We start from the raw sequence: 24,197 nt of genomic DNA on the forward strand, positions 1-24,197 counted from the left end.
ATACAATACACTGAACCTTATCTGCTAGAGAATTGTGTCTTGATAGCTTCACGGCTTCATTAAATAGAGAGCCAGATACAACGTGGCCTCTGTTGGTCAGCCCCTGTGTCACCCCGTGTCCAGCCATTTAGCAGCGGTCGAGCCTCTTTGCTTGCCAACGCAGCAACATCATTATCAGGCCCGACAGCCTGGCATGGGGACCCATGCATCATCTTAGACACTTTGGTCCATTTACACACCAAAGCTTTTAAAGACCAGAGAGCAATGATTTTGTGCCAGTGATCCTGCAGGCAGCCTGGCCTCCTATTAACGCTACTAGCTCCTTTATCAACAGTGCAAACCTCTCAGGGGGTAAAGGGCACAGCTGGAGCAGCTGATGGGACAAGATTAGACTCTGAAGAAAGGAAATGGGAGTCCAAGTGAGGTTAGAGCTTGCATATCATTCACTGGTAAATGGAGGAAAGGCAATAGACATAATGAATCACCGAATGAAATAAAATGTAGTACCTCAAGAATGGATGGAAAAGAAAGATCTCCAGATAACAAAGACACTTTGTGTACGTGTACACACTATAATAGGCCTTGTGTGTTTGCAATCAGTTGTATGGGCTTTAATGTTTCCTTTCTGCTTGATATTTAACTCTTTTTGTGAAGGTTTCTGCCCATCTTGCTTTTTCCACCCCAGGAGGCTCTGAACAGTTCTTGGAGACTGAAGGACTGACCTTCTGATAGAAGGGCCCAGAACTTTTTGAAAAATTTAAATTTCTATAGCCACATCAATCTTTTGGCCCCATTGATTCCTAGATAACTGGCGTGGAATGTGAATGTCACTGCAGGAAGTCATAGAGCGAAATCAATAAAAGGTCAGGTGAACCCGTCTGGCAGCACATACAAGATCGTGATGTTATGTGGGGAAGTTGGGAGCATCAAAGTGGACTATACCAATACTGCATCAAGATCATGGCTGGCATTCACACAAGGGTCCGGCTATGTCAGTCAGAAAGCTGAGTTCCATTGATGACTAGATTGATTTCAACAGGCTGTTTCATTTTTTTTCTAAAACAGTAATCATGGCCTTTTCTCTCGGAGATGGTGATCAAATATGACAGTAGAGTTTGGGGTGTGAGGAAAATGATTGAAAACTTAAACTCAGTGCTTACACCGGTGGACTGGACTCATGTTATTTTGCATTTTTTGATTAAAAACCTCCAAAAAAAAAAAAAAGGTTGATGCAAATGTCTATCAATACCAAAGTTAAAAAAAAAAAAAAAAAATGCTTTCTAATAGAAGACATAAAACTGCCATGTGAACTATTTCTATTGTGCCACTGGTTTGCATTGTAAATACAGATAAGGTCCAGCTATAGGTGGGCAGCTAAGGTATCTATTATTCAATCTGAGATCAACACATCCTTGATTGAAAGCCAGTAAATGCGAGTACTGGCACAAATAAAAATGTGCTAGATACTAATGAGGCTTGGATTTGGATTTTTTCCAATAAACATAATTGGTCTCCTGCACCCATAGCCACCACACAGCCACTGAAGCTTTGTGAGGAGGGGGGAAAAAAAAGAGGACGATTCATTTAGTATTCAGATGAACATTACGGCCTCATGTAGAGGAGGTCGATATCCAGTCTAGCCCTCACAGATGGACACCGATTCAGCAGTCTACAGCTCCACAGAGTGAAAGACTCAAGCTGGGGATAATGAGCAGCGTAAAAAAAGAAAAAGAAAGAAAGGGAAGAAGAGCCCAGACTGGGAGTCCTGCCCATTAGAGCCGACGAGGGCCTCAGCACAGCTGCTTTCATATTCCTGTTGGAGGCTAGGAGGTTCGCACCTCCATTAATCTCTGACACCGATCACAATTAGTCCCTCTGATCTCTTATATGCTTGAAAAGATAGAAAGAAAGCATCATAAGTGAATCAATAGCATTAATTATACATGCACAGCAGTCTGTCTTAAGATCTATACTCAAAGCCAAAACCTATTCTGACATTATGCTGAGTTTTGTGTAAAAACTATGACTCTGATAAAGTGATTTCCTTCTTTATTAACTAGTTTCACTACCTGTAAAATGGATGAACACTTGATCCTGAGCAGGAGGACATTAGCACTCCTGACACACGTGAGCGCTGCGGCCAAAATGTTTTTCCCACCAGAATTTTGACTGTCAAAAATATTTCAAATTCAGGTGAGGAAGAGGACGAAGGACTTGAAAGAGATTTGAGCCCTCCTGGGCTTTGCTTAACTGGACTTACCAATGTTGACCTCATCATCTGTCTCTGCATCACCTATGCACTCGAACTGGAACTCCTGCAGGGACTGGGAGAACTTTTGGACGGCAGCGGAGAGATCTGGAAAATCAGATGGTATGAGCATCAGATGAGTCTCAGCACAAATTAATCAGACGCTAAAAGCATGTGGAGAAACGTCTACATACGCACAGCAGACAGCAAATTTAATGTAACCTACTTGTCTATGCATGCACAGTGCACTCATCCATTAAATACCTATTATTAGTAACACATGCTGCTTATCCACTACAGGAACTATTAATCTGTAACTCGACGCTTCCCTTGAACTGAACATCCAAGTCATGGTATGTCCTAAAACATTTCTTCGATTCTAAAGGACCAGTGGGGAGTTGGGGTTTAAATAGGAACATCTGTGGGTGTTACACTCGTCAGACAGCCGCCTGACGAGTGTCAACAGTATCTGGTCGTTAACAGACACTCGTCAAGTGAGTTTCTGATGGGCTACACCCACAGACGTTTCTATTTAAACCTCAACTCTGCACCACTCCTTTAGAACTGAAGATGAAACACCTTCAAGAAACTCCCCAAGTCAAGTCGCCTTTCTTCAACACTTTTGGGTCATTAGTATTGTTTTCCATAGTTTTAAACTAACTGGGATATATCAAATGTATTTTGGGCAAAGTGTTCTCAACAATGTTCTCCATTAAAAAGAAGTTTAATATACACAGAGAACTGAAACAGTAGTTGCTGCTATGTTGTTGCGTTTGTACCTGGAATTAGTTTTGTGCCGCCTGGTGACGGTGTACATAAAAATGGACAAACCTGACTCCTTTTAACTCCCACAGTGTGAGTGTCGAAGCAAATATTCCCAGTGAGTGAAGCCAAGGCAAACTCTGGTGACTCTTGGTAGACAGTGATGGCACACAGCCGTCACTCAAAGCGGCCACACTCTTATTTATTCATAACGTTAAGCCTTGAGACAATTTAAATAATAGAGGGATATAAAAAAACACCACCACCCCATACGGTTGTCCTGAATAACGAAATTAGCCATAGAGACCGAAACTGTTTTCTTTTATCAGGCTGTAAACATGTTTATTTCTGCTGTAAAATCTGACATTTTAACATGCAGGTCTATGAGTATTGACTCCAGCCTTAGTGGCCATTTTGAAAAGCTGTCCTGGAGGCTGCTGCTTGGTGGAAGTGTGCAAAAATGTAGCTTCCTAAATAAACCAGAGATTGATGTGTGCGTAATCTAATAACTGAGAAGTCAGATACTGTAATTATATCAGCACGTCAGGACAGAATTTGCATCCCAAACCATCCCTTTAATTACGGCCAAGCTGACAAGACTCTGATTAGAAAATGAACATGGAAAATCCAATCACATCCTATTCATCAGCATACGTGTATATTTAGATTATTCCTCCCGATTAGAATAAAGCACGGCCTTCAGTATGTGTATAAATATAAACCTGGCCTTTCTATTCTTAGCTTTGCTTTTAGTTCTGCAGCTGTACACGGCTGCACAGCTGTGCCAACAAAATAGTAAAACTTTAGGAGTTTCTTGACACATTGATGATCAGCCCAAATCCACTGACATCCACTGACATTCTTACAGTAGTGTGAGTGACTGCAATATCGACTATATTTATCACTTGTCTGTTGATGATAATCCTCAGATCTGTCCAGAAAAAATGAAACCCAGATGAGCTGTCTAGCCTGCATGTCAAAAATGATAAAGACCGCAAAGAGAGTAAAAATCCTTAGCAAAGTTCACCTTTGGACACTCTCGCCGTGATGGTATAAATCCATGATGTTTATTGCATTCCACAAGTTTTTTCTTATTATTTTCCATTTGACAACTTGCAGAGAAAATGCCTTCGCTTCCTGTATTCCACAACTTTCCATCTGAGAGAATGTGAGTCCTGCCTTTTATTCAAAAACATTAAATTGTCATGTCAGTGGAAAAACAGTATCTAAGGTCTCAGAAATAATTTTCCAACGGTAAATTTGCATTTGACAGTTCACCTGAAGCGACTTCAAATAAGACAGGGTACGTTAAAAATACAACAGCACTTTGCCACAGTTTTATTTGTACATTTCAACTTTGTTTGTCCATTAGTCTTGCATGTTGAGTGGTCTCTAAATACCTGCAAGCCTTAGCGGTGATTGCCGCAGAGAAGACGGCAGCTAATCAGTCAAAGCATATTTACAAAGCTCCAATGTGGCAATCAGGAACCAATCAGCGCAGCGAAGCCACTGAACTGGTCCAAATGTAATCTGAAATCACGACGAGAATTGATTCGGGTTGTATTTGGCTGCTCTCAGAGCCGCAGGCAGCAGAGTTGTGAGCTCGCTGTCTGTGCAACTCAAGGATCCTTGGGAGTCGTAGTGGACTCGTACACAGCACCTTGTACCTTTGACTTAACAGGAATGAGCCACTGCTGGCCAAGGGCAACCGCTCATTGTTCGTAGTGATCTAGAGTCTAGTAAAGTGTAACATGTCCACTGAAGAATTAGAGCAGCTTCAACAGCCTTTCAACTAATGGAACATGTCTACTTACTATAAAAACCTCTTTTTCATACAAGGAATAACCTTAGAGATACATTAGTCGTTGTGTTTTCTAAAGCTTCTATTCATTTATAGTTGACTGATTTGCTCTTAGTTTTGTGGCTACTGTAGTTGCCGTTTTCAAAGGATTATGCAGGAAAAAAAACGTACTTAAAAAGTAATGATGCTTTGGTGTTGTCTAATTAGGACACAGAACAACTTTCATCAATTGCTTTTGAATGTTTCAGACATCTATTTTCTCCTTTGAAACATGTGCATGTATACGTTTGTGTATTATAAGTCAGTAAAAGGCCTTCTTTTCCTTTTTTGACATCTTGAAAATGTTGCTGAGTGCAACTTGAAGCGGTATCAAGGAATCGATGTGCTCCTACTTTAAAGGGGAACTACTGTTTTTTACAACCTGGACCTTATTTCTGGCATAAAATACCATAAAATACCATCATTTACTCACCCATCCTTTTAATCAGACTTTTACATTTTAACTATATGCTTTAGCTACATGTTTTTATCTATATTGTACGTTTTTATCCCATTTTACAGTTTTAGTTTTTAGTCCCTCAGTTTTTAGCAATTTTTAGCTTTTAGTAGTTTTTAATCAGACTTTTTTGTCATTTTCTTTTCCATTTTTATTTCTTAATTATATGTTACAAATACATGTTTTAATTTTATGAGCTGAAAAGCATTTTATCTACATTGGTCATTTTGTCCTATTTTACAGTTTTAGTCCTCGGTTTTTAGCCCCAGTGTTTCCTCATGGGGGCCGACCACACTGGGAGTTGCTGCTGGTCTACTCACGGGGGTGCTGTCCTATGGGCGGCTCTGGCCCTGGTGGCTGGAGGGCTTTGCACCTTGGTGTGGGGCCTCCTGTCGACCCGGGTCGGGGCTGTCTCTCTATGGCAGTGCTCCCTGTAGTCGTGGGCTGGAGGCCCTCTTGGTGTGGTTGGGCCCCAAAGGTGGCTCTTTCCTTGCTCCAGGTCTCGGTGTCTAGCCATGTCTCTCTTGTGCGGGGTGTGTGTGTGGGTGTGTGTGTGTATGTGTGTTGGGGGTGGGGGTGGGGGTGGGGTTTGTGTGTGTGGGGGGGGGTATGTGTGTGTCTCATGTCTCTGTGTTCTTATGGGGTGGGAGGGTTGGATTTTTTGTTCTGTTTTTGCTGTTTTTAGCCTCTGTGAGGCACTTTGTATTGCTTTTAATAGGTATGAAAAGTGCCATATAAATAAACTTGATTTGATTTGATATAACTTTTGTGTTATTTGTAGTCCTTCGGGAGATATTTCGGTCTGCGCATATCCATATAGTAGGAGTGACTGGGGCACCGAAACACAGCCTCTAAATAACGCATCATCTGCCGCAAAACTCGTTAATTTCACCAATATTTTGTCATCGTTCGCTAGTGCTATTCCCCGTTGAGTCCGGAGTTAGCTGTTATCATCATCCGGGGTCTGTAGGTCAATCTACTGAGTTCCGATTCTGAGGTTGTGGACGAACCACAGCAGTAGCAAATTACAGGTAAACAAGCAGACCGTCGCGGGTGCGTGCGGCGCTCAGAGATGACGTCATCCAGGTCAGAAGATAACAGGTAAGTCTGGACTCAACGGGGAATAGCAATAGCGTACAATAACAAAATATTACTGAAATGAATGAGTTTCATGGCAGATAATGAGTTATTTAGAGGCTGCGTTTCGGTGCCCCAGTGACTCCCACTATATGGATATACGCAGATCTAAATATCTCCCGCAGGAAAACAAATTACACAAAAGTTATGTGGGTGAGTAAATTATTCTATTTTATGACAGAAATAAGGTCCAGGTTGTAAAAAACAGTAGTTCCCCTTTAACTCTAAAGCTGATTGTCTTTCTATGGCACGGTATATAGTAGTATATAGTTGAAGTAAATCCTAGTGACCATAATAATAGGACTGCGTAACCCTGCATACCCAGTGATCTGCATGATAGACTTCAAGAAAATCATTCATGTTCCGAGCTGCCTTTATTTACAAGAAGCAACTACAGTGCTGACGTGCGCACAGAGTGCATGACTCACTTGTAATTTTATTTTTTTATTGTGCAACCGGCTCCAATTTGCTTCATACTTCAATTACATCAAGGTTAGCGAGTGGGTCCGCTGAGGTCAAAGTAACCCACAATCACAAGTGTAGCGGTGTGAAGCCTCAGCACGCGCGGGGGTGCTTTTAACGTTTCGTAGCTCAGCGAAACAAGACGGAGAAAAGTCTAAAATATTCTGACATTTCAGTCGTCGGCCCACGCAGTTTAAATGTAAACATTTTCTCTCATATACTGTACATTGTTGACAGTGACTCATTAATTGCTTCTCGCCTCCCTTCTTTTCTCAACAACTGCCGCGTCTTTGCTTCAAACAGCCGTGAAGTTGAAAGACATTTCAGCTTGGAAAGAAAAAAATGCACAAAGCGATACAGTGCAAACAGCAGAGACTGTGTTTACGAGATAGAAGACTCATTACTGTATGTAAAGAAAAAAACAATGGAGATTGGGGTTGTTTTAAATGGTGTGTGTGCTTGAATCAAAACAGTAGTTGTTTCGCAGACTTTCGCAGACTTTGCAGATTTTGATAGCGTGTTTATGTGTTTAACAGCCTACACTTTAGCTCCATTAGAAGGATCACAAACACTATTTACTACAATGACAACAGCAGCATTAAGTGTGAAGTACCGCAAACGCAACCAAACTATGATTTAACTGATAATCGATCATTTTATTTCATAACAACAGCAGTCTGAAGCTTAAGAGCTGTCCATATGTTAGTCAATGACTAACCTTTAAATTACCTGCATTTGCTAGAACTTGTCCGTATCGTGATGTCTGATAGACCATAATGGATCCTGTGTTGAAAGAGCTCGTACTGCGGGAATAATAGTTTATCTAACAGGCATCCCAAAGTACAAACCAGCCTTAAAAGCCAACAGAAAAAAAATCAATGCTCTCATCTCCACAGGAACATAAATTGCTTGGAAAGCCTGATAAAAAAAAAAAAGAATCGTGATATTTGTCAGTAGGGGTTTTTTCTATATCCTCACAGTCAACATTGTTATATTTTGGTGGTTGTTTTTAGAAGAAGAATAACGAAACTTTAATTTTACTCAATGAGAACCCATGCTGAAAGACTCTTAAAGACATTTTCACTATCTCGGCAAGATATACTATCCTCAGTGTGCCTGACCATTTGAAAATGTTGCCGAGTGCCACTGAGAGGAACTTGAAGATGTATCGTGGGATCGACGTGCTCCTATCATTCCTACTTTGACTCTAAAGCTGCAGATTTGAGATCAATATCAAGCTGCAGTTGTCTGGATGTGCTCGGAGGACCATCAATAATGGATGATTTTTTTATTTATTTTTTTTGAGACAGGCCGCACCTTCACACCACAAACGTGTGTTGCAGTCACTTGAGTGCACCGTTGCCACATAGCCACTAAAAACCAAGAAAATACAAGGTGCAACAACAGTGCTCTTTGTATTCTCATTGCATAACATCATCCAAAAATAATCTACTGATAGTACCAAGTGGAAACTTCCAGCACAGACTTTCTAAAAGGATCTGTTACGAAAGGTTCATATGAAAAGGTCCAATTAGTCTTGTTTTCAATCAAGTGATTTATGTTCAACGTTAGAAAAGGCGGGCTCACTTTGTTAAAAACATGATCATATTTATGGAAGTAAGGCATTAGTACTAAACCCCAGCTACATCTCAGCAACTCGAAAGCAATATGAGTCAATTACTTTAATTTTCAGAAGCTAGAGGCTTCCAGTTTTGTTTTTTACTCTTAATGGATGCCTAGATTTCATTCATTTTACCTGATATTTGTGGCAGTAATCGACGGCTAAAGCTAAGGAGATAAAGTTATCTTGCATCTTTTTGGCATTTATTATTAGCGATTCACACATACAACTCCCTTTAGGATTTGACTACACTTCTGGGTCACGGGCTCACGGGAAATGCGGTTGACACAGACGCAGGAGCATCCGTTTTCAAGTCCTGTCTAACCTGTAAGAAATTCTGTATTACAATAGTTACCAACTCATCTCTCTTAGATTTGGAAGGGAACTGACGGTGAGCGGTTAATGACCTCCAAAGTCATATGTATTGTTACCAGCCCACTGTTCATTCTCCAGAGCTGCAACCTGCATGCACTTGTGCGATTTCCTGGCTTTAAATTGGCACGTAGGAGGAGAAAGAAAAGAGCAGCGAGGTCAACAAAAATCAAGCTCTATATAATGATTAGTATAATAATAAAGCACCTGTCAAAACGTGAAAAAATGTGTTCTGTGTATTATATTGTATTCAAAGGGGAGGTGGCAGACATAACCACTTTTTTATTATTATTAATCCATAGTAAAGATTGAGCTGGTGGATTGTTTTTTTCATTTCAGAGTATAACCTCATTTGCATTATTTGCATTTTCCTAAATGTCACCTTCTCAGTTTAATAATAATAATCATTCAGGCATATAATAAAACAGCAGTCTGCAAAAACAGGTTACAATATACCTGCATGTTTACTGTAGGTTTATTATTACTGCATGCATTCTTAGCAGAAATTAAAAATTTCTTACACCTCAATTGTCCATCCATTACAAAATAAGCCTGGCTAGCAAGCATCCGTGGCAACTGTACCTCAATGTGAACATGTACAATACATAAACGCAACCCGTTTTAATTGGGGCAATGTTTAAGAAAGACCCTCTGCTTTTTATGTATATGCATTATTTACTAAGTTTGGGAATCGACCCAAGCGATTTCGGCCCCCTGCTCATTAATGGGCACCGCAGAAAATATCGCTCAAGCGTTTACAAAGAAACCGCCTCACTTAAAGTGATCACAAAGGCGTGTAGCAAAGATAAATGGAAAGAGAATCAGAATAAAGGAAGATAAATGAACAGCTTAATTTTTTTAACCTTAGGCAGCAGTAATGGCAGAATCGGTGAACGCGTTCCAGGTCTGGGAAAGTTTTAGAAATCTCTCTGCTATCGGGGCGCTGTATTCCTTTAAATGTGAGTACTTGTTGCCTTTCTTCATTTTTTACTACAAATTGTACATTTACTTTCGGAGGGTAAGTTTTTGGCAGCAGCACAATACTGCTTATTACGGCCAAATTAAATTATAGCACACTAAACGATGAGGCAATTCAGTAAATGCAACGTCAAACTCCGTTAAGTACTCCAGTTTTCATATTTATGGTGCTCTGTGGACTCTTGCCACACAATTACTAGCCATATTACAATGATTAGAGTAAATAGCACCTCACAGCTGATGGAATACAAGCAAACACAGCAAAAGCCCAGATTAGCCTCCATTCCCGAAGATAGGGAGAAAAAAAACACCTTTGTTTTGGTTACACAGAAAGTAGAGTCTTCATGGTTCCCCAGATATTTTATCTTACTCCTCTTGACAGGAGCAGGAATTCAGCGTATATAGTTTCTGTGTGTGTGGCAAAAAAAAAAAAAGAAGAAATAGTTGAGCTGTTCAGGAATAACAAGAGGAGAAAAAAGTCTATTGTCTTTGAATCATAATACGCAGCTACATGAAGTGTATCATGGAAACAGGTAAAGGGAAAGTGTTATTGCAGAAGGTGTACATCATTAATTTATAACAGCACTTTAAAGTAACGCCGTCTAATTTCATCGCACGGTATTTTATCTCGCCCCGCGTACTATTTTCCTAAAACAGAGTTTGCACGGCAGTAATGATTTATCGCACAGCGGGCGTGCATGTAACAGAAAGAACAATAGCACAGTGTATCGTCCCATCTTTGCAGGCTTCAATTAAAAAAAAAAAGAAAAAAGAAGAGTGCAGCACCGACCACACAAGCGAGACGTGACTGGATGCCCTGCGTGAGAGAGGTATGGCTGTCAGTCACCGCACAGCAAAGTCCCCTGGGTACAACCTTTATCTCATCTCCAGGGCAACCACACACTACCAAATTCCATCTGCTGACAGGCCCCCGACAAAACAGAGACAAATACCGCAGGAAAGTCTACAGACTTTTTGAAACTGCAAACAGCTGAAGTGCAGTAGCCATTTGGACTTTATTGCTGGGATGTCATGCATAAATTCTGCAGCAGAAATATGATTTTTTTTTTTTTTGTGGTTTTGGTCATGAAATATAGTTTCTTCTTTCATTTCCCAGGTATACTTGTATATCTGTCTGCCTTTACTAAAATTACATGAATGTGAACTACTCAATTTCTCTTCTCTTGCCTCAAACTATTATTATGCTACAAAAGAACATCTATATTATTACATTTGCTCTCTCAGTTACTTTATGCTTAAAGTAGTATGATATATGTTGTATAATTCATTAAGTTAAAATGATCTTGTGGGTTTTAATAACCACATAATTTTTATTTTGTTATTTATTTTTCCCCACCAGCAGGACATCCAATCGTACTACTTTATTATCTCAGAAATTTACTACAAATACAGCAGAGGCATGTACGAGGTTGAATTCCAGCTCTTAATTGCTCCATGTTTCAGAGTAATGTGAGAAAATGCCTCCAAGGATACCGAAGCATTGCAACTGCTCATAAAAAATAAATTCAAGAGAAAAACTGCACTAACAAAGAGCATGCATACTGTTTAAACTAAACAGTAAAAAAAAAAAAGTATTTTTTGCCCACAGCCCATAGACAAAAATTTAAACTCCAAGCTAAGATACATAAAGTAAAAATGATGCTGTTGTTTTGCTCACATCGAGACATGTGTGCTGCTCTCCTCCCATCCTGTGTTATTTGACTGACATCCCCATTACGACACTAATTGCTAAACAGCATCTCTGTTGTGCTTTCAATCCTCTGAACAATTCTTAGTGGTTTTAATGAAGTGCCTTAACACAAATTAGTGCAGAAAAAGCTTTTAAAACCCGAAGTCGCGCGCATAAATGTGTTCCATTAAAAGGCTACGCGCCGCAAAATAAAGAATACATCTTAAGCTTGTGCTAAACAGCGACAGGTTTACGCTTGAGGACGAGGTACTCTGTGCTGCAGTCACAATGCACGCTGCCGTACTTTATCTCCCATTGAGGCAAACAAACGAAAAACAAAAGCTGTAATAAAGCACTTCTTTGGTAGAAACGGCTCATTGTCTGCGTGTACATCAACACGGCAATGAGAAACACCATAGGTGCTTTATCTTGTCAGCGACACACTGCAGATTTCAGATGAGAAGGTCTTCAAAGGGGGAAACGTCTATGCACCCAGATTAATGAGAGACGGCGAGATCCCTTTGATGGAACAGTAGGGTGCATTGTGCCACTTTGATTCCATTTGGAGGGATTGTAACAGGGGGAGCGGTCCTTCAGGTAAGGCCTCTCTTCCACCTGCTTGCTATTACATTTGCCTGTCAGTCGCACAGCAGGGGAGGGAGTGCAGCTGAGAGACGGCAGACGGGCCCTCGCACTCGCGGAGCATACTGAAAGTTTCCCACCGCCGGCTGTTTGAAACGAAGCCTGATCTATTATCTCCACGCTCTTAATGCTTTAGTGGCAGGTAGCACCTTTAACCAGCAATTCTAAGCAATTGAGAGGTCTTTACCACTGGATACAATAGAAGTGGAGGAGACTGTAGAGGGATGGAGAGATACAGGATAATATACAGTTAAATGGTGTTTTTACAGCTTTTCTTTTAAATCTTTTCAAAAAAATAAGCTTAGAAAATAAAGAAAAAGGGACACTTGTACTTTGCTTAAGCCAAACTAACAGTGTGTCCAGTATTTTAGCAGAATAAATTAAATTAGCCATTCATTTAATCAACTTTTCTCAACATGTGATGGTGACTGGTGATCAAAACATGACAGGGAGACGCATACCTTCAATACCTACTGTATCCCCGCAGAATCCACATCTGCATTGTTTTCAGATATCTAACTATCTGAAAGCCGCTGAAAAGATGGAAGACACCGACACTGGGTCTTTGATATGAGGCTGATGCAATGCCACAGCCTATTCTTAAGATCTAAAGAAAAAAAGATCAGAGTTATTACCCCCGCAATTCTGCCGGAATGAAAAAAGCCAGACAGGCCAGCCTCCATCATTTATCACCAAGTCTACAGCCTTTAGACTCGAGTCGAGAGATTTCCTTTGAGAAGACACGCAGACAACACAACTTCTGACAGAGATGAACTCGCCTCTGAGAGGGGGAAAAAAGCGCGCTGAGACAAAAAATAAAAAATAAATAAAATAAGCAGAACTTCACATGCGCGCTTGGCAACGAACTTAATAAGATTTTACCAAACGTCTACTTTCGCGAGGGGCCTTCTTCTTCTTATCAAGGCGAGTATAATTAGCCAAGAACATGCTTCAAAGTAAGACAATTAAGAGGTGTGCAAAACTCATTTAAAGCCGCCGCTGTCCAAACACTTTCTGGCAACTAGACTTTTTAATGTGAGATTAGAATATATGCAGGGTGAGTTGACATGCAAATTCACCATCTTCATAACAGGCACAATTATAAAGGGAAGGAAGAAAGAAAAAAAAAAGCCCGGGCTCTCATCTTTTTATCCTGCTGCAAGTCTTTGTGAAAGCAACACTTGAGCAGTCTTTGATATGAAAGCACCGTTAGTTATAAGCTACAGTACGTGATGTCTGTCAGTGGTGTGGACATCTCTGCTTCTCATCTACACCACATTTACATACAGTCAACAATACGACAATAAACATGTCCGGCTCGATTTTTGTTGTCGCAGAGGAGAAATATGCACCACCTTATCCTTCTCGGGCGGCTGCAAGCGTGAGAACGGTGCGCTCGCTGTGACAATCACTTTGACTGACAGAGTAACAACAGAGTGCCTCAGAACAGACCTCAATCTGGAGTCTAACACATTTCCCTGCGCAGTCTGAGGGGAGGCAGCTTTTAGGAATACAACGTCTAATCCTTTTATCAAAATCTGCCCACAAAAATAGCCGAGTCCCTCGCAGTGCCGCATGAGCCCTGCTTGCCACTTCGCTCAGCTTTATTGCTAAACACGTCACATAATGTGTACGCCTGTATTTCATTTCCATTACACGAGTTAAAATTCATCAGAGCGGCCCAGGCGAGCGGCTATACGTCGTAAACGGTTTAATCCTGCAACACACACAGTCTGCCTTGGTCACAGTCTGACACACAGACATGAAGAAAATGCGTACACACACCCACACAGCGAAGCAGAATGATGTCAGGCCAAATGGTATCTGAGGGAGGATGGGGGGTGGTTATACAAGCATGTTTACAGGACATTTCCTGTGGCTGAGCCTTGGGAGCATCATCTGTCCTCAGATAAACAAACACTCAGAGTTCCCAAAGCTCGTTGTGGAATCACATTCAACGACAAAAAAAAAAGAAAAAAGAAAGCTCCCGCGTCATCTTTTCATTTCATAAAATAACAGTCATTAATTATGGCCATATTAAGTGTTAAATTTCCCAGAATGATGCAGGAGAAGTAAAGATGCTGCTTACAGACTGGCTAAATATTGTCGCTTTTAAAATAACAACCCCCGTGCGTGTCAGCCGTTCATTACTGCTTATGTTCCAGGGGGGAAGTGTCACTCAGTAGCTGGCGAGCAGGCGTGGGCCCGGGGTGGAGGCAGAGACACGTTGGCAGGTAACATAACAATGAGCTGCCTTTTAGTTTTTAAGATGATCTGCACTTATTACAAAAAAAAAAATTTTTAAATTTGGGAATTAATTCAGCTAGCTGCACAGCGGATATCTGATGAGCAATTACATGAAGCACAATCCCTACCTGCTGACACCGTGCGCAAAGAACAAAGAGTTGGCGCTTTGTTTTGCAAACATGTACGAATTATGCATGAAGAGCACAAACCATCGCCCAAAGGCTCAGTACTCGAGTCTAAACTCGTCTCTAGGGATTCCTCCACCACTCTGGGACCAGTCATGGGTTTTCAGTGCAGCATTTTACCTTGCTTTTCATACACATCATTAGCTCATGAAGCATTCTCTTTTATGTCCTGTGGCCAAATTTGTGGTAATAATTTGTGGCAGCTCTTTTTAATACAGTTTGTAGAGCAGGCCTGTCAATTCATGCCAGAAAGACTAAAGAATGTTCGACTCAGTTGGTTAGAAAAAGGACTGAAACGGTGCTTGTCTCGCTAATCAATAGTGAGTCATGATGAGATGTTCAGATGTCCAAATACAATAGAGGAAGTACAAGTAAAAGAATGTAAAGCAACAGTCTGTTACCTTAGATGCAGAGATTTGTACCATTCTCATCTTTACATAGCACATATAACCACAGCCTACAGCTTAGTAAACACAGCAACACAATCCGCCTACCAGCACCTCTAAAGCTCAATAATTAACAAGCTATCTGCCATTTGTTTAATCTTTACAAAAGAAAACGGAAAATGGAAAACAGCAAGTCGTATTTTTAGGTATTCGACCCTTCCTTGTCCACATGAAGTCACTTCCTGGAGTCTTGTCATCACCATCTGTAACTATAAATGCATGTTCTCGGTCAAGAAATAGAACGGCACATAACCACACAACAGGTCAGCTTGTGTACTGATTATAAAACCATAAGGAATATGTGCTGGTGGGAAGATTCTGACCTACGTCTTGTTTTCAGTCTTTTTGCCAAGCTAAGCTACCTCATATTTACTATTAAAAAAACAGCCTAAAAGATTAATAGTTTTTACCATGCAACATCCTCAGGGGCTGAAAAATAAAGCCCACTTGAAAGGGATAAAAACTCGATTGCAGTTCATTGAATGGTCATTTGACGGTGGTTCCACAAGCGAGTCAATCCCTACAGACCTCCATGTTAAAAGACCTATCAATCAGAAATAAACATGTTTGCAGCCTGCTACAAAAACAGCTTTGTTCTCTCCTGACAATTTCTCCATTTTAAAATATATTGAGGCTTAGAATTATGCATAGATAAGGTTGGACACGCTTTGAGTGACAGATGGGTGTCCCCACAGGTGGCTAGCTGTCTCAGTGTCAGCTGGCCCGCCTCAGCTCCACTCTTGCTCCACCACTTCTGAATTAGCTGGAAAATAGGCAGCGTTAGGCACAGCCAAGCTGGCAACGCCACTCTGACCACACTGAATCTCATGTCTGATGGAGGGTTCATCCAACCATTTATATATGCGGTCAACAATATTTACCTACAAGTACAAATTAGTGTGAACAGGTCAGTTAGCAAAACACAAGTAGCTGATACACTATATTGCCAAAAGTATTCACTCACTCATCCAAACAACTGAATAAAGGTGTTCCAATCACTTCCATAGCCACAGGTGTATACAATCAAGCACCTAGGCATGCAGACGGCTTCAACAAACATTTGTGAAAGAATGACAGGGAGAAGTATACCTTCAATACCTACTGTATCCGCGCATCTGCACTGTTTTCAGATAAACTGTCAGTGGTATTATAAGTGGAATTATAAGTGGAAGCGATTGGGAATGCATAAAATGACAGAGCGGGGTCAGCGGATGCAGAGGTTGCCATCTTTCTGCAGAGTCAATCGCTACAGACCTCCAACCTTCGTGTGGCCTTAAGATTAGCTCAAGAACAGTGCGTAGAGAGCTTCACTGGGTTTCCATGACCGAGCATCTGCATCCAACCCATAAATCACCAAGGGCAATGCAAAGCATTGGATGCGGTGGTGTAAAGCACGCCGCCACTGGACTCTAGATCTGATGGATGAATCTGGGTTTGGCGGTTGCCAGGAGAACGGTACTTGTCTGACTGCATTGTGCCAAGTGTGAAGTTTGGTGGAGGGGGGGATTGTGGTGTGGGGTTGTTTTTCAGGAACTGGGCTTGGCCCCTTAGTTCCAGTGAAAGGAACTCTGAATGCTTCAGCATACCAAGAGATTTTGGACAATTCCATGCTCCCAACTTTGTGGGGACAGTTTGAGGATGGTCCCTTCTTGTTCCAACATGTTGCGCACCAGTGCACAAAGCAAGGTCTATAAAGACATGGATGAGCAAGTTTGGTGTGGAAGAACTTGACCGGCCTGAACAGAGTCCTGACCTCAACCTTTGGGATGAATGAGAGCGAAGACTGTGAGCCAGGCCTTCTTGTCCAACATCAGTGTCTGACCTCAGAAATGTGGTTCTGGAAGAATGGTCAAAAATTCCCATAAACACACTCTTAAACCTTGTGGAAAGCCTTCCCAGAAGACTTGAAGTTGTTGTAGCTGCAAAGGGTGGCTGCCGTCATATTAAACTCTATGGATTAAGAAGTTCATATGTGAGTAACGTCATTTTCTCCCGTGCTCTGTAGACAAACTCCCCTCCTACACCATTGTTTGCCATCTCAATGTGGTTTCTCACACCCTACTCATAAAGCGATAATTAGTGCCTTTAGTGTATCCAATTACTGCAGTCAAGCGCAGTGATTAATAAGAGTCAGCGGTTGTGATTTGTACCAGGTGTGAACAGACACCATCTGCAGATGGATCTCACAAACGGCTGAACCAGTCATCGCCAACACATACCAGTGTCTAAACTTCTGTGTGCTTTGAGTGTCTTTGGATCACAATCCTCATCAAGTATTTAGTACGTGTATATATAATGAAGATACAAGCATGAAAAGACGCTATGCATACAGAATTATGAAGTAGTCAGGATGCTTTGAAAAATTAGGAAAAGTTTCATTTACATATTCACTTTATACAAAGTGCATCAAACTTTTTCAGACATCTAAAACAAGAACTAAGCCACCAAGAACTTGGGCAAGTTTGATGCCATCCTTCTTTACTGATTCATTATTTCAGCAACAAAACACAATTTCTAACTACACCTTAAAACCAGACTTTCCATGCCATACAGTATAGTAGAAGCAGCTGAGTACAGCTTACCATATTGTAGGTAACCAGCTCATCATGAAGACAGACAGACAGACAGCATGTGAGGACAAATAAATTAGAGTATACTTTTCAATTTTGAAACATGAGATGATTACTACTATTAGAAAAAAAGAGGGTCCATTAGAGGTCTTCCAGTAATGTCACCACTGATGGCAGGTCATAAAGGGTCATAAACCTCTGTGGCGTCCCAAGTTAAAGACCATCAATAATTTACTTCCGTCTCTTCACTTCCTGCACTCTCTAAACCCCTGACCGATACTGGGCTTTCCAGTTAAAGAGAGTTTAGACAGTGGTGTCCGTCGCTAGTTGATTAGAATTTCGACATTTTTTTTTTACTTTAAATTTGCAAGAGACCAGAGACACACAAGGGTGGACTCCAGTACAGCTTTGTAGTCTGCCCACTTCAATAGGCCAATCGAAGACAATCAAAGCCTCAAATCACTTGCCATTGTCCTGCAGTATATGCATGGTACGTCCCCGAGTGCTGAGGTCTTATTTGGTATTAAACCATTTGCGCAGGCCTTTGACACACTGTTGCGGAGTATCCTCAGTGCCATGAATAAAACATTCAGCGGGGTATTCCTGTCCAGCTGCGGTGCCCTGCCCACTGACAGAACAGCTTCCCTGCATAAAAGGGGCATGAAATTGGCCTTCAGCTGCCCTGAACAACAGTAGGGACAGTAATGCAGTGATAAGGCACCAAGAGAAAGTGCTCCTCGCTGTCGATTAAGTGTACCCATAGTAGTGAAACATGGAACTGAAAGAAGTAGTAGCTAGTAGCTGACATTAAGAAGATATAGCCACTCTGGTTAACCAGTGTGGCCAAAGTTACGTCCCTGCTTTAACCCATGGTTGCCTTTGTGTTCTTTCATAGCCAGACGAAAGAGTCAGTCCTCAGAAGAAGTGAGGACAACATGTTCATTTGCTTTTCTAGAGTACAAAGTAACTTGCACCAGTGCACAGGTTCATTAGTCACTGTGCAACACACGCACACGATCCAAAATGGGCCCAGGGTGGCTTACAACACCAAGATAAACCCTCCGCCAGCCCGAACACATGCAGACTAACAATGTGCTGCTTGATAAGAGCTAATAGTATGTATGGAATATGAGCGAGAGAGAAACCTGGCCCCGCTGGAGAAAGACTCGCCTGGAATTGAAAACATTTCATCACATGTCAGCTGAACAATTCGAAAGAAAAGCTGAATCTCTATAAAATATACATGAATGTGACATGATGCACCCGTGTCGTTTTAATGACAGCCGCACTTCAGCTGAAAGGACTCCACAAGTTCTTCAACTCGAATAAGCCTCTGATGAAGAGATGAAATCCACTTGAGAGAAAGTGTACTCCACTAGAAGTACAAAGGAGACACCATGGTCAGCCGGCTTCAGTCTGATTGCGGACCTGGAAATAGCGTAGAATCTTAAAGATCTTCATTTTACGCTATAACTTGCTTAAGATGTTTCTAAAGCCTCCACTTATTTCCAGGTTTAGATGAGAATGTGACAGATTTTTGATGCACTCTCATACTTTCAGATAACTGTTTTTGGCGTCTCGGCTTCGCTGCCTCAACTGAAAGAGCAGCAAAAACCTAAAAACACGTACGGCACATGCAGGTAATGTGTGCGAGTGGTGATTAAAAGAGTGAGAGCTTGAAAAGAAAGACGCTGCCTCACAGTTAAAGCAGACAACAAGGAAAAAAACAAGATATTATGGGGCTGAGTGATGGGTAAGCGAGTTCCCGTTCTATTCCAAGCCAGCTGTTTTCCATATTTATTAGCTCTAATCGTTCTCCACTTCCCAGACGCACTTAACAGACTAAACTGTATCCCCACGGTGATGCAGCAGAACAGGAAGTCCACTTTAATCAGCATGATGGAATTTGACACTGCACTCGGAATGTGAGAGGACAGCGACCCGGGACAAAATGCTGGCATCCTCATTCGAGACAGTCATTAAAGACAGAAGTCTATATTTCCTCTGCTTCTGAGAGCTGACCCTTGGGAGAGAACGCTTCTCTCATTAATGAATTGAAGTCACAGCAATCTGACTATGCACTAATGATATTCATGTCTCTGGCTGTGGCTTTGTGATTGCGCATTGGAGCAGCGTAAACCCATTCATATCATCACAGAAACAGTGCAGACTCTGGTCTCTTTACTTCAGGCTGTTAGACAAGCCTCTGCATGCAGTGAAGCCAGGGAGGCAGACAGAAAGGCAAACACATGTCTTAGATTTACAACAACCTCCGAATAATAATTTATGTGCCTTTTTTTTTTTTTAAATCTAGACTGAAGCTTTTCACTGGTAATATAAATGTTTCCCAATGGGAGATCACAAGCTTATTCAGCTCCCGGTGGCTGGGTTTTTAAAGAGGGACGGGCGCATTCAGAACAGAAGTCTTAAGTAAGCTGTAATGAATGCATCCTCTAATTGGAAGCCGCCTGTGGTTTTCAGGTACTTACAGTTTTATTTCTGGACTCGTAGGAGGGGGGAAAAAGACCGTGTTGGGATACTACTTACTCTTGAGCGCACTGATAAGCATGTTCCCATCCTTGATGAGATCCTTGATGAATTTATTCGTCCGCTCCAGCTCGATCTCATGGCATTTGAGACGCTCTCTGAAGTCCGGGCTGTCCAGGAAAGAGTCGCTGAACTCCAAAGTGGGGAGTCCCATTGTCCCTGAACGGCAACGCTGCTGGCTTTCAAACTTTCTAACTCGGCATGCAAGAGTTCTTACTTTTCATCACGTAGTTCCGATGCAACTTCTTCAAGTTCCTCCAAAAAAAAAAAAAAAAAAAACTTTTCCTGTTCTGCATAGTTCCTCACTTCCGCTTTGGGTTTTTTTCCGACTACCTATCTCACAGTGGTCGCATGACTCCTGCTGGTAAGTTTTGGATAGTTTGGATGTTCTTCTCACAAGAAAAAAATAAATAAATAAAACCATAGGACTAGATTGGAAAAAAAGATAAAAAAATAAAAAAATAAATAAAATTCATTGTCAATTTTTCTTTTTTTTAAGCCACAAAATACATAAAAAATGTTCGATTTCTGCACAAAAAAAAGTACAAAACTATTAAATAAAATACCCTTCAACACGTATCTTGTTTGCAAAAAAAATAAAATAAAATAAATAAATCAAAAAGCTGTTTTAAACCTGTCAAACAAACAATTTCTGTCAGAATCTGCACATCCAAAGAGGTTTTTTTTTTTTTTTTTTTTTTTTTTCATGAATTCATTAAACTCTGTTAAACTTCACTCCGGTTAAACACTTAAATTATTTTTGCCACACTACATCTCTTTATTTGAATTCATCCCATTATGAGGCTCGACTCTCACCACATCTTGTGTTTTCGGCTAAATGATGCTTCCGAACTACGGGTGACAAAGCATCATAGTCGAATTAGCCAGGGCTTGAGGAAAGGGATCTGAATTAATACCTTGGTAAATGGAAGTAATTACACGAGAGCCTAATTGGAGTCAGGAATTTGTCACATTCCCCTCATGCAGCAGGGAGGGATAGCGGTAATGATGTCAGACTCCAAATGAGTATTTTGGTAGGCACGAAGCAGAGGCTCTTGTCACTGGTGGCACTAAGTCTTTAGGATGACTCTTTCTACTTAGGGTGCTTTGTAGCATCAGGGGGCCGGGAAGAGGCTTTATCTTTGAGCAAAGTGTAAAAACAATCTCCATGGAGAGGCGGAGGCTGCGGCGCCAGCTGGAGCCAACGCACACACACACACACATGAAAATGCTTTAATAACTTCATGCTTCACAATCGAGAGCAGAGTGGGAGCTCTGTAAGTAGGGAGAGGCTTTTGCTGAGTTTTGTTTGGGAGGCAGCCTTGTACACTTCTTCCTTGATAACTAACTAGAAACCTCTCCTAACAACATACCTGCTTTGACTCCAGGTCGCAGTGAGATAAATCACCAGAGACACATAACCTTCCCGGGCAACGTCATGTGGCTGCAGCTGAGTTGTTATTGTGCGTTAGCATCATATTCCAGCAATGGCCAGTGGGCATATGGTCAAACTGTGTTTTCCCAAACAGAATACAATAAATTATTTGTGTGTGTGTAAGGTAACATGCATTACATAAATATGAGACAGTGTCATTAATCCATATGACAAAACATTAGATTAGAAGAGCAAACTGGATATTCACTACAATTCATATGCTCTCAGTATAAGGTCATGCCGGCTAAAACGTCTGCAGCCCCTAATGAAATAAGACATCCCTCTCTTGTATTGCTCTTTACTGGTTATTATTTCACCTCTGATTTGTGTTGCTATCCGTAGGTTTTGACACAGTATAGCCGCATATCTAGATCTCTGAACCACACACACACACACACACACACAGACACAGACAGTTGTGGTGGGAATGAGCTACAGTCAAATAGCCGTAAGGACCTGGAACTGCAACACAAGCTGTCCTCCGGCTGCACCTGAGGGATCAGCGAAAGCGTCGGCGTCTGTGCCCCGTACACATGTGCATTTACGGTGATGAAATCTCCGGGCTCGTGATGAAACTGAACAGAGGCCCTGAGTGATTCATTCAGAGGTGCAACACTCATCGTGGCCACCGCTGAAATCATGCTAAATTTGCATGTGACAAAGCAGGTCAGGGAGCCCGGTTTGCCTGGGGATATGTGATTATTGTAGCTGTAATAATGCCCTTGCATCCATTATCCATTTGGCGACCATGGGGAGAGCAAGGGTTCAATGAACAGGTAAAAATAAAGGATTCCAGCCATATGCTGCTATTTTATGCAGAGGAAGAGTCTAAAGCGCTGCCTTAACAACACACCAGCAGAGACTTGTGGACGAGTGGTTAGCTGTATGAAGCATGGCTAATTGCAATCTAAAATAGCTGCCTGTAGAGTCTTTCAGGGAAATTCGGTTTAATTAAGATGATACTCAACAGAGAACTGTGCCCCTGTACTCCTCTCTCATAACCGCACATTCATATTAGTCATGCAAACATGAGTCTACTGAGAAGCGGTGCACATATCTTTCCCTGTGACTGAGCCTATGAAGAGAGCAGTAAAGAGGCCTTGGAGCACACACAAAACACACACATGCTCGTAGCACACAGGCTTTTTGCGCTCACTAAGTGAGTGATGTGAGATCTTTCACATACCGCACAAGTGGGGGAAGAAATTAGATGTGAGATACACATCTTCCCACGTCCACACTCTTGTTCTCATCGCATTAACCAGGGCCACTCTGTCCTAGCAGCTCAAACAAAAAAAAAAAAAATAAAAATACACTTGGATATCACAACAGATATCAATAATCCAAGGCGAGGAATAAGCATCGATTAGACCCGAAATGAGTTATGCGCGAGTCGGGCAACATCTGATTAGATTTGGTCTGATTTCACTGCATCACACAGTGGGGCAGTCAGTAGCTGTGAAAAGATGTCTGGCCTCCTTGCGGTGGGAGAGGTGGGGGGTTGTTGGTTTCTAACATGGCCCCGTCAATTCCTGCTCTCGTGCCATCATTCTGCAGCGGCAGCCCTCAGGGGTGCAGTTTGTTACACTGACACAGTGAGCAGGGAAACGTGATACATTAGTGGAAACCCTGTTGCTTCCAGTTAATTGCTGTGTGCAGTCTGCAGCACTGAACTGGGTTATTGGGTGAAAGATGATCGCTGAGATGGACGACAAAAAAAAAAAGAAAAAAGAAAAGTTTCTGCTCGATGCACAGCTCTCAGTTTTCCATCTGAAAGTGCAGAGATGATAGAGTTTAAGATGTCACACATGACATGTGTACTAGTGGCTGAGACGCAGCAGAGGAAGATATTTCACATCCCGTTCAGTATCAGCAGTAGTGGCACAACATAGAGAAGCATCAGCTAAAATTTGACATAAAGAAGCGCTGTTCTGTTTATTATGCCAAAAAAAAGAAGACAGGATTAGATAACTAGACTTTTTGTGATGGCAATTACCTCCAAATAATATGAGCCGTTTTCCCCAATTAACAATTGACACAGGCATGCATACTCTTCATTTAAATCAAGTATTAAGGTAATTGCACAATTTCCGGGTGGCACTCAGCTTAGTTCCAGAGGAGAGCTTTTGAGAACAAGAAGTGTCACTGTTGTCCCGGCTCATGATTAATGATCCTAATTTAGAAGTTTTTTTTTAATCCAATCATGCTCTGACATTTCCTATCAGATGAGTCCTTCCTCATTCTTTCCGTTGTTTACCTCCTGACAGTGCAATCTGCCAAAGTGGCAAGCGCTGGCCTCTCGTTTATGACTCCCATGTCCAGATGACGTTTGAGCAGTTATGCCTGATTGGATCCTTTTTACTCAAAGAGGCATCTGTAAAGCGCAGAGTGTCCACGGGGAGTCCATTTATTGCTTTTCACCGCGCAGTGAAAATTGGGATGGTGAGCTTTTTGAGCTTGAAATGCGGCGGCCACATATGAGCGGGATCTGGTGTCAGGTAAAGGACACATCCTTCGGAAAAATTATAGAGCTAAATAGCGAATGCAATGCAGCATCT

The 24,197-nt window shown here is 41.6% G+C and overlaps 1 protein-coding gene across 2 annotated transcripts in view; it reads right to left on the minus strand.

Moving 5' to 3' along the window:
• The window catches only part of arhgap42b (Rho GTPase activating protein 42b), a 63,183-nt gene extending 42,751 nt beyond the window's left edge, over positions 1–20,432 (minus strand). For both annotated transcript variants that reach the window (XM_084558807.1, XM_084558808.1), the window contains exons 1-2: positions 20,205–20,432; positions 2,261–2,356 (exon numbers count right to left, since the gene is read on the minus strand). In XM_084558807.1, the coding sequence (XP_084414933.1) occupies positions 2,261–2,356; positions 20,205–20,358 (250 nt within the window). In that variant the 5' untranslated portion in view covers positions 20,359–20,432. The remainder of the gene's footprint in view (positions 1–2,260; positions 2,357–20,204) is intronic.
• Positions 20,433–24,197: the final 3,765 nt, after the last annotated feature.

The sequence above is a fragment of the Chelon labrosus genome (assembly GCF_963514085.1).
Source record: "Chelon labrosus genome assembly, chromosome: 13".
Lineage (NCBI taxonomy): Eukaryota > Metazoa > Chordata > Actinopteri > Mugiliformes > Mugilidae > Chelon > Chelon labrosus.